Genomic DNA, 12398 nt, shown 5'->3' with positions numbered 1-12398 from the left:
ACTTACACATTTTTTTTTATTATAAAAAATGTACATAATTCTATTCATTCCTTGCACACCATTATCAAAGAATGTACCCGATTATATACACTCAACGTGCATATTTTCTCAAAGAATGTACACAATTTTGTACATATAAAATATACAAGTTTCAAAAAAATTGCATATTATCAAAAAACTTACACAATTGTGTTCATTCAATATATGACATTTTTCAAGAAATGTACACAATTGTGTATATTTGACCTACACAATTTTCAACTCAAGGGGTTGGCTGAGTTGGTTGGGCTCTCGGTCTTAAGGTGCTTGTACTGGGCTCGGTTGGGTGTGCTCCCAGTTTGAGTCCTGCTACCTGCACTTTGAAAAGAATTTCCTTGACCTGCGCTTTACCCCTTCATGGGCCCACCCAACATGAATAGTGATTAGTCTCTAATTGAAAGCCTTGAGGATACACTGTGCGAGAGTGAAAAAAAAAAAAAAAAAAAAAAAAAAAAAGAAGAGACGTACTCAATTTTCAACATTGTAAATAATTCTATACATTACTCATACACATTTTTTAAAGAATATACTCAGTTATGTATACTTAATGTACACAATTTTTAATGAATATACACAATTCTAGTTCAACTTAGGATTGAGATTGGTTCGAGTTTTGGGTAGGTAGGTAGGTAGGTAGGTAGGAACCTGATCCAACCCGCAAATTTGGGTCTATAGGTCAGACATTTTTTTTTAATTAAAAAAAAAAACTCCCACCCAATGTTGTTTTGGGCTTCTTCTTTTTTTTTTGGCAGTGTTTGAGGATATTCTTTAATACTGGCGCATTATTTTTTTCTATGGTTTAAACTTACACATTTAACTATGTGTGCACCATGAAGGCATATAGAGAAAGTTTTCAGTATAAGACAGTGAGAGGAAAAATGTCAGAGTAGTGTGTCTGTGAATTGTGATCTTTAGCAACTATTCTTATATAGAGGGACTCATGTTCATGTAGGAGGAAAATATCCATGGAAAAAATCTAAATATTCAAACACGGTAACATTCTGAAGACTTGAACATTTCAAGAGAGAAGAGAGAAGAGAATAGATATAGAAAGTTTTAGAGCATTCGGAATAAAGCTCTTAAAAGCTAAAAAGTCAATTTTTAGCAACTCATTCCACAAAAAACATACTACAACAATGTTGCTATTTTTATAAATTTTGGCAAAAGGTAAATGGCAGTCTACTGTAGCTCAAAACTTACACATTTTTTTTTTTTAATTTTAATATTCCTTAGATGAAGTGGCTGATTGCTTTTGTTGTTTGTGGAAGTTGTTTTTATTTATTTATTATTTTAATGAGTTGTTTATATTATTTTAAATGAAGCGGTAAAAAAATAAAACTTTTGATAAAGGGTGTATTATTGATGTCAAAAAAAAAAAAAAAAAAAAAAAAAAAAAAAAAAAAAAAAAAGAAGAGAAGGAAGAAGCTATTGGGTCATTGGAGGGGAATTTTTACCTTCCATGGCTGCCAGCTTGCCACAAATCATGAGTTACGTGCATATTGTAGGGGGAAGGAGAAGACTTGGTGAGACTTTACTGCTACCATCCCCAACCTCTTTCTAAGAAGTTTTTTTTTTTTTTTTTAGAGGCGTTTAGATTTTACCTTATGATATTTCAGAATTTAGATTTTATCTCTAAAATTTGGGGGTATTTGAACTTTACATCCTGCAATTTTGAAATTTTAGGATGTAAAATCCAAACACCCCAAAATTTCAAGGTGTAAAATTCAAAAGTTCCTAAACTTTAAGAGTGTAATTTGCAATTTGCAATTTTTTTTTTTTTTTTTTTTTTAAGAAGCTAAATGAAAAAGGGATATATAATTTTGGGTTAAAAAAAAGCCCAAAATGAAGATAACCACCCAATAAAAAATAATCCGTGTCTCCCCAATATGGAATTATCTGTTGAAGACCAAAAAATAAGGAAAGACCATTTAACATATCTGTTAAGGAAAATTCATCAACCAAATCAGAAAGTCATTCCCGTGTGATGAGGAAATCAAACACAAAAGGAAAGCAACGGCTATGATAATAAATACAGATTGAATAATTGTAGGAAGTTTGTTCCCAAAAACTTTGTATGTATAAAATACGTTGATTTCATCCTGGTAACGTTTTATTTTTATCTTTAGTTAATAAATAGTATCACCTCCAAAAAAAAAAAAAAAAAAAAAATTAATAAACACTATTGTTTATTAACTTTTCAAAATTATTAAGCACGGTATACGGTTGACAAAATTTTTTAACTTCCAAACAAGTCTCTCAAGAAAGAAGTTGTGAAAAATTAAACTCTATCACATTACATTTGTGACAAAAAGTGATAAAAATTTTGTGGTCCTAGACTTTTAGAGTATGTTTGTTTGGAGAGATTTTAGGGAGGATGGAAAATTGAGGAAAGAAAAGTGGAGAGAAAACCTTTTAATGGATGTTTGGTTGGAAGGGGGAGAGGAAAAAGAATAATACTAGAGATACAAATTATTTTACAAAAAATTTTACAAACTGCTGATGTGATGAGTAAAGGTTGGCCACATCATCAGTTTGTAAAAATTTTGTAAAATAGTTTGTAGCTGTAGTATTACTCGAGAAAAAAACATATAGTGGGGCCCAGGTGTTTTCTTTCCGAGCCCATCAAAATGTTTTCTTCCCAAAATGGAGATAAAACTTAGATAAGAAAACTCAGTGCATTAAAAAGACTAGAATACCCATGTGCAAGTGCACATGGTTTTTCGTTTCTATGCCAGTTTGGCTTTTCTTTTTTTCTTTTCTTTTTTTCTCTTCTGATTTTTATCCCAGTTTGTTGTACAGTCATACTACTGCTATCTATTTTTTCTTTTTCTTTTTTGGTTATCAAAAACTATCTTCCTTTTTGTTTAATTTTGTGATTTTTTTCCTTTTTTTCTTTTTTTTTTCTTCTTTTTTTTTTTAAGTGCTCATCTTCCTTTAACTATTACTCCTTTTTTTAAAAAAAAAAAAAATTGAAGTGTTCATACTTCATACACAATTTTTTAAATAAAAAATGTGTTACTTTTTTATTTTATTTAATGGGGACATAATTGTAAATTTATACTTACTTCATTTTCCATCCTCTCATTTTTCCTCTCAATCAAACAAAAGAGTTTTCCATCCTTCTATTTTTTCATCCCTCCAATAAAACACACATGAGGGAAAATTAAATTTTTTCTATCCTCTCACTTTTCCATCCTCCCAAAATTTTCTATCCTTCCACTTTTCCACCCCTCAAACCAAATGGACCCTTATGTGGCGTTTGGTACGAGGTAATATTTTAGGATTCCTAGGAATGATTAAAAATTCTTATGTTTGGTTGCAAATTATGCTAAGAAATTAGATGTCAGGAGAATCTGGATTCTCCCTTTAAACCCCCTTTTATTAGGAATGTGGATTTCCTTTAAAACAGGTAGGTATCTAGATTCCCAATCTTAAAGGAAATTGTATTTTTTTTATAAATTGACAATTTTAACCCTTTTCCCTTATCATTTAAGCAATTAAGATAAAATATAAAACAAATCATCAATATCTTTTCCCGCCAAAATAACATAAACAAGATAGATAACTCTGTTGATATATTCTTTAACAAAGTTCTATTTAGGTTTCACGTGTAGAAAAAAAAAGTTTGAAGGGGACCCTCCATTATTGCTAGGTATTCACGTTTGCTGTTATGTGTGTTGCTCAACAAATTATTAATAGTTTATATTTTGTTTTTCATTATTTATTTAGAGGAAGATCTTTTTTTTAAAAGACTTAGTAGTTCATATTTAAATCTTAAGGATAGAATGGGAAAAATAAATAATTCATTTAAGATTCTTGGAAATAAACCAAATATTATCGTCTTACATTCCTAGGAATTTTAAAAGATTCCCAATGAAACCAAACATAGGAATAGCTACATTCCTAGGCATCTAGATTGTAAGGAATCACATTCCTAGGAATCTGGATGCCAGGAGTAATGTGGATTTCTCTGTACCAAACGCCACATTAATGTAGTCTTGCATTCAAAATTTGGTCAATATATTCGATTAAAATTTGTCAGCAGAAGGAAACTTCTGTCGTTTTTGGAAAGAATAGCTGTCACCAGTTGCTGATGATTTGTGCTTAAGTTCCAAACAAATGTGTCCTCATCCAACTAAACTGACTCTTAACACAACTTGGGGGCAGCCTTGAATCCCTTTGTTTCATGATACCAAGTCCAAAGCCATATCCCACTATTATCTCCAACAGATACCCATGTATCCTACAAGCAATTGGGATTGATTTGAAGAATTGTTATTTTGGGCTCCATAAATCATGTGGATAATTCAAAATGAAACTTAAATTAGATGAGAATTTAACTAAATTAAATATGCCACGTGTAAAAACATGACTCAAAATGAAACTTAGCTTTTCAAAAGATGAATTTGCATTAGGAAAATTTCAAGAGGTGTAAATTGGCTGAGAAAGAAATTATGAAATGAAACCCTATATGTTAAGAAGGAATTTATAATATAATTTTTTTTTCCTTTTTGGTTTCAAAACACTATATTAAGAATGTAATGTCATACTTTTATGTATGAACATAATAGTCAAGGCCATTATGGGAAAATTGTTTGTAAAAATGGTACATTTATTTACTCAAAAGGAAAAACCTATAAAGCCTGCCAAAGGAGCAAAAACTCAAAAGGGAAAAAAAAATCGATTTTAAGATCGAGTAGGTCAAGTTACGCAAGTGAGACTCGAAGACGAAACAGGCTTGAGCCTAGCAACCGAACCGCACCTACCTGACTTGCCCAAAGCTCGTTGGGTTATGCAGTTCCCTACTTAGCTCTAGTTCAATTAGCTCTTTCTAATGTTTCCAATTGAGATGTCCAGGATTGAAATCCACCCTCCCCTAATGTAAATATCGAATTATCAACAAACAAAGAAAATTAATGAAAGCCCAATTTTTTTAGGCAATAGCCCCAACTCAATCCACTTTAATCTCTATGGTTAGGTTGGCTTTTAGAGGTACCATAGGTTAAGTTGGTTTGGAGATTTCTCAACACAATAAGATTAAGTTAGATTAGACAATAATCCAAACTGAACCCACCCCGATCATACATGCTCCTAATAATGGTAATCCTTAGTAGATTTTTTAATAGGTAAATAGTAAGCTTAAGGCTCACGCCAACATGATCAACCCACCAATCATCTCAATTAATTTGTTGGCAAAAAAAAAAACAAATTGCATAAGAAGGTTTTTTATTTGTTGATACATTGCGTAAGAAGATTCTGGCTTTGGTTCTGGTTCTGTATGGAGGTCATACCAGTTATAAGTTATAACAAGGTAAAACATATTATGAATCCGTTAATGTACGAGGTTAGTCAAATGACATATATATATCTTGGTCTTCCTTAGTCTTTTCATTTTTATGCTGAGGTGGTCGGCCCCAAAAAACTAATAAATAACAATCAAACTGTCTAACTGAACTCCTTCCTTCCACAGAGAGAGAGAGAGAGAGAGAGTGTTAGTAATTTAGTACTATTTGTATGTATCATCCTTAGAAATAGTTCCAATGTGTACAAGAGTTTGTTACTTCGTTCCATAATTTCTAAACCCCGAGTTGCTCTCTTGGCCTTCCCTTATTTCCCTTTCATAAGCTAACAAAAATAACCAAAAGCTCCTTGTTTGTTGTTTGTTGTTCATTGCACTCTCTTTTATTTCCGATTCCTGCCTAGTCCAAACTCCTAAGTCCTAACTACCCTCTCTCTCTCACGCTTCTCTCTACATTTCACATAATAGGCATTTTCCAAATTTACTCATACATTAAAGGCAATGCCTTTTCCAAATTTGTATGAGTATTTTGGGTGGTACTGTGGCTGATTGAGATTTTTAAAATAGCTTGGTTTTTTTGGATTTTGTGGTTGATTGAAGGGGTGTTTTAACTGAAGAAGTTGAGGGGCAATAATTCGACGGGTTGTCGAAGATTCGGGTATGCTTTGCTTTGTTTACTTATGTTGATTATTATGGTGTTTTATTTGGTGTTCAAGGCCTTTGCATGCACAAAACCCATTTGCCTTAAATCCAAGATAATGTGAAGCTTCCAATTATTAACCTTTATTTAATTTTGTGATGCATTGAATTGCGAAGAATGTAACAGGATGCAGCACTTCTAGTTATTTGGTTGCAAAAACTCTTTCTTCCTTTTCTTTTTGGGCAGGTTGGAAAAAAACTCATTATTAACATTTGGATTTCTCATAAATAATAAATCCCAAATAGGATTAGATTGTCAAGTACTTGATGTCCATTGAGCAAACCACTGTATACAACTCTACCCTGATGCAACTTTGTTTCGATAAGCCCGAGTTAATAGTTGGCTTATTTTGTGAGAAACCTAGGCCATCAAGCTCGAAGTTTATTGAATTTCACATCATAGTTCTTTTTGTCTTGCAGTGGTCTAGGGACATCATGTTATGGCATTTATGTGCATGGTTTAACTTGTGAAAGAATGCTTGTTTTGATCTTCATTACTACACTAATTTCATTGGGCACTTATGCTATCACAATTGGGTTGTAAAGTCTAACATTTGTAATTGCTTTGTTTATTTTTCCCCTCTGGTTGTGCAGTATGAATACTAGTTGCAAGTTGGAACTTTAAGGATTTGGTTTTAACTGAAAAATGGATGCCATGGATCATAGTTGTAAGAGTGAAAATAGTAAGAATCAAAAGGTTCATTTTGATGTCCCTCCAAATGAAGTGGACCCTGTAACTCATAGCAGGTCAGGCTCTTCAGAAAATCTAGATGCAATTGAGAAAGTTCTTAATAGCCACTCTCTTGAATCTAAACAACCTGACCTTCAGACACAAGGACCAACATCATCAATAGATAATTTATCTTCCTCTATTTGGAGTACGCAAAGTGGATCAACTACACAATTACCTCCAATTCAGTTGGTGGGGCGGCCTGCAGGCTATGATCCAAATCGAATTCCATCATCAATATTTGCTAGTAAACCGACAACACCAATGGAATGGAGCAATGCTTCGAATGAATCATTATTTAGTATTCACATCGGAAATAACAGCTTCTCAAGAGATCATTTTATTATGTTCAATAGATCTCAAGAGTTAACAAGGACGGATGAATTGATAACTATTCCAGCTACCTTCCCCCATTTTACAGAATCAGAGCATGATAAAAGCAAGAGTGCCAATGTGGAGAAGGATTCTGGAGTAACCAAAGCATTAAATGAAACCACAAAGGTAGTTAGGAAGGAATCTCCAGGAGATGATAGAAAGGAAAGAGTGAATCCTGCTGGGGGGTTCCAAAACTTTTTTAATCTCTCTTACCATTCTGATGCGAGTGATAACAGCACCCGGTCCTTCAATTTCCCTATGTAAGCTATATTTTATACTTTTTAGATAGAAATAATCTTATCTCAACTTCAATGCATGCCATTTTGTATATAAGTTTAAATGTGACACACACAAAGATTCATGAATGTGTGAATTCTAACATACAATGTGTAAGTATGTGAAGGTTCTCTCAAATTTAATGGGAACTATATAGATTAGGAAGAAATTAAGGTGATCATTGTGCTCCAACTTTAATGTTTCTCAAGCAGTTCACTTCTTGTGTGGCTTAGCAATTACTGTTCCTAGGAAGCATGCAATATCATTTCATTGTAATCAATTAAAAATGGTTTTGGAGTCTAGCCAAGAACTAGGTTCTTTAACACCAAAAAAAAAAAAAAAAACAGTTATTCACTTATTCTGGACCTTGGTGTCTTCTTTGATTTGATTTCTTCATTCTCACATTTGAAATATTCTTTTTTCCATTATACATATCTAAATACACTCCAAATGTTAGTATATCTTGATTGATTTGACCTGGTTGATAGCCATATACAATCTGCAGAGGTTTTTGCAGTTATTCAAATATGTGCTTGCAATGATAGATTAGTTTTTTCCAGTTATGCAGGTGATAGTGCAGTAAATAGCCCCAGGACATTGGAATTGGAAATCCAGCAACCCGAGCAGCAGCTTCTACAAAAATCGCAGCCTCTAAAACTGCAAATGACCTCAAAGCCTGCTAGGATCAAATGGTTTTCTCGCCTTTCTTGTTTCCCACGTTGTTGTAGATAGAGATTTTTCTATATAATTGTTCTATAAGGATCACTATGTGACTTTCCCACTTCATTCAGAATGACTACCTAACTAGACACTTGCTCTAGATCTCAAGATGGGCCTCCTCTCCCCTAAACATGATTTAAATCATTGTGCATAGTGTGATTCAAACATGTACCTAAGCATTCTCTGCACCTATGTATGTGAGAGCGATTGTTTTCACCTTTCAGTGACGAAAAGTGATGGGAGGAAAGAGGATCTATGATTGTCAAAGAGAAGATTCATGTACATATCTCTCTCAAATATTTCATTATCACTTGAAATATTTGTGGCTGATATGTCTCTTCATAAAGTCCTCTTCAGTCATTCTTTTTTATATTTTTCCTTTAGTCTTCTGGAAATGTTTCATCTGAGACAGGTTATCATGTAGCACCAATCTGTGATTAATACTTTTGTTTTTGTATCATGATATTGTTTTGCTTCTTGTCTTGAATGAAATTCAATCAGCATACGTAGTTACCTCATTGTAATTCACATTGTAAGGACTCAAATATCAAATAGCCCAAACCCACTTAGAATAGTGAGGTTTGCATAATTCAACTTGGCCCAAATCAATATATTTGTAAAATAGTGGATCAAACAAAAAGGAAGGGTTTAGCCAGAGGACAAAAACAAGGAAGAAAAACTAAAGATCATGGATTAATGTATGTAACAGGCTTATTACAAGCTTGTTCGAGGAGGCAAATAATACACAAAATGAAACACTGTTCACGCTATTCTCTCAATGTTCTTGTTCTAATGTCTATCTCCTTCTCTCCTCAGGCAGGCCCCTTCTTTGGACTTAGGATACCTCAATAAGAACAACCACAGCTTAACGTTCCCTTCCTCGGTCTTCGAGCTCCCACACACATCTTTTGATGAACCAGTTTGACATCTTGCATGGTGCAACGGAATGCAAGATGTCAACAGCTATTTGGAACTTTCTTTTTTGTTTAAGTTTTAGCTTTTTTTATATACAAATTTTAAAATCTCACTTTTTAAAAGTATAAATTATACATTAAGCTACTTTTAGCAAAAAAAAAAAAACACAATAAACTAATGCCAAACGGAATAACCATTATTCTAATTTCTCACACTTTAAAGTCATCACCATAATGCATTCTTAATTTGTTCTTGTAGTGAATCGGGAAATAAAAGATAGTGTAGTCAATTCGAGATGACCAATCTCCTGAACTTGAGAGAGGAAATAGACATTTTTGGTTAATTTTATGCTTAATTCTCATTAATGCATTCAACATACATAAAATAGTGGAGGATGAGATAACCTCATCAACAAATCCTAAAACATAGGAACTAATTCTATCCTAAAACATAGGAATTATATTGAATACAAATAAATAACAATACTAATCTATATAGGAAGATTTACTCCATCACTAAACTAAAGTCAAATAAATTATCCAACACCTGGCTCATAAGAGTTTTTTCCTAAGTTAAGTTCATATAATGATTTTCTGAGTTGTAATAGTACTAATGAAGCAGAGGAGGCAGTTGACTGTTATGTTAATATACTTATCAAACTTTGATAGTTTCTTAACTACCTTCAAATTATAGCCACATGCACTGATTAGAGTAAGATATGCTGGGGAATAAAACAAACAAGCAGGCAATACAAAATGCACCATGTTCAGATAAGAGCCGTCTTAAGGGGGTGTTTGGTTCGCCCTAATATGCAATTAGGGCTGTAAATGAACCAAACTGATCATGAACAACATGAGCTCGGCTCGATAAAAAGCTTGTTCATGTTTGTTTGTTTATAAATAAGCTAAGCTTGAGCCTTAGTTTTAGACTTGTTTAATAAACAAGCCGAGCCCAAGCAAAAAAATTTGTTCACGAACAAGCTCATGAGCTATTAAGCTTGATACACAACAATTCAAGCATAGACTCATTTATAAATTTATATGTGTTAGCTATATATACTCATTACACATATCTTTACAATGACATGGCTATCATGAGATCACTACCTATATTACCTTAATTTTTTCATTCCCTTTAAACTGATCAATAACCACTTTAGACTATAATTATATTTAAAAATAAATAAATAATTAAGTAGGCCACATATAATTCTTCCCTAACAATTATCTAAATTAAAGTTATGAAACATATTAGTATTTTCTCATTCATAATAGTTACAAACATGTATTTTTCTAGTCCTTCACCATCTAACATAAATATAAAAATTGTATTTTGAACAATTGCTGAAGTTGTAGATAAGAAATGATGAATGAATGAATTTAATTATATAAATTATTAATTTGAATAATAGCTAATATCATAAGTAAGACTAGATGCATGATAAAATGAGTATACTATTTTTTTTATTTTAGAGATTTAGGCATTTAATAATGTAATTTTTTTAGATCTCAAGCTCAAACTTGACCTGAGCTCGAATTTGAGCTTGATATCAAGCTTGAGTTTGGCTTGACTAATTAATCAAGTCAAGCCAAGTCGAGCTCAAGCTCAAACACTTTTTTTAGGCTTGTCACAAGCTCAAGCCAAGCTCAAGTTTTTGATTTTTCCTGATGAGCCAAGCTTGAACATGCACTACTCGACAAAGTTCAGCTCGTTTACAGCCCCATGTAAAATATACAAATTTGATTTTCTTTCCAATCAACCCATATGTTACACATATTAAGACCATAAGTCTTATATCCAAAAAATATAAATAAATAAATTTTTTAAAAAATCATAAGTCTGGACATCTGTTATTTAGCTACTAGCATAAGAATGTTCATTGAGTTAAGAGTACATTAACTGAATGAACATTGAAAATATTTAAATTCAATTAAATAAAACAAAAGATTAAAATATCTTCTTGCAGAAGTAAAACAGGGATAGATTGTATGCTGTTCATGACCAATTTAGTCTTTAGGGTTCAAGACCCCAGGCCACAAATTTGGTCCAAGATAGTGGACTAGCAAAAGTCCATTAGACCCAAATTGACCTCTAAATAGTATAGGGTTGCAAAATCCACCTAAACCCACTCAATTATTAATTTTTTTCAAATGAGTATTGACCCAATTAAACCCAACTATTATTTACTAAATCATTCAATTCTAAAATACCCAAAAATTACTAAAAATACCAAAATATTATTGGAATTACTAGAATAACTAAAATTCACCCCAAATATTCAAAATATCCACGAAACTTCTAAAAGGACTAAATGCATGTCATGTTCTTATACTTTCTCCTCAAGCTCATCGTCCAAAAGACTAAAGAGCTGTCCACCATTAGCATTAATTGACCTCAACAACTCTCTTTGTCCCCACCTGAGTCAACCTACTTCTAAGTTCTAACATATGACGTGACTTTGTTCAGATGGGGAAATTTTGTTACACCTTCACTAAATAGTAAATACACACATTCTTGACTCAAGATTTTTAAGTCATTTTTGTGCTTGTGCAAGAGTGTGTATGTGCATAATTAGCAACAAAAAAAAAAAAAAAAAAAAGGTGTGTGTATGTGCATGTGAAAGGGTCATTACTCTTGCTCAAATATGTTGAATAGGGAAATTTTTTCTTTTAAGATCCGTTTAGGAACAACTTATTTACTTAAAACTGAAAATTTTTTGTTGAAAGTACTGTAAATGAAGGTAAAAGATAGTTGAAATAGTACAGTGAGATCTATAAATAATACCAAAAAGTATAATGAGACTCATAAATAGTAACGAAAATAAGTTAAATAGTAAAAAAAATTGATTTTTTAAGTCAATACCGAACACACACTTAGAGTTTTTCTACTTCTACAAACAAAATCACAATTTTTGCCATAATTTTCCTATCTAAACTCGCCACTTTTTCCCCACTAATTACCGTCAATTGCATGAATAATTGTGGCACAAATGGTACAATTTATTATGTTACTAGATTTTTTGTTCCCTATAAAGTTAGTGCTAGTTTATCAAAAAAATATAGTGTTAGTGCTATGAGCTATTTTCCCACCCTTAATTTCCAAACTCATCGGTAAAGCTCTTGCCTTAAAAAACCAATTGGAAGCTCACTCTGTCCTAGGCAACTCAAACAAAGTTGGGAAAGTGTGCTCTCTCTATGGAGGGAACGAGCCTATCCGCTACTATCAAAAGGGGAAGAAACTAATGTTGTAAGGTAAAGAACAAGGTAGCCTAGTCACAAGCATAACAACACAAACTAAAAAACTCAACAACTATAGTAAAAGTTTAAAAAAAAAAAAAAAAAAAAA

General features: G+C 32.4%; 1 protein-coding gene across 1 annotated transcript; it reads left to right on the top strand.

The window, feature by feature from the left end:
* The first annotated feature begins 6683 nt into the window (after positions 1-6683).
* On the top strand, positions 6684-8150 carry LOC126701763 (uncharacterized). Its single transcript, XM_050400117.1, has 2 exons — positions 6684-7402; positions 7907-8150. The coding sequence occupies exons 1-2, from the start codon at positions 6684-6686 to the stop codon at positions 8148-8150; spliced, it is 963 nt and encodes a 320-aa protein (XP_050256074.1).
* Positions 8151-12398: the final 4248 nt, after the last annotated feature.

This window comes from Quercus robur, chromosome 2, assembly GCF_932294415.1.
Source record: "Quercus robur chromosome 2, dhQueRobu3.1, whole genome shotgun sequence".
NCBI lineage: Eukaryota > Viridiplantae > Streptophyta > Magnoliopsida > Fagales > Fagaceae > Quercus > Quercus robur.
Note: the sequence above shows the minus strand (reverse complement) of the source record. Positions and strands in the feature narration are given on the sequence as shown.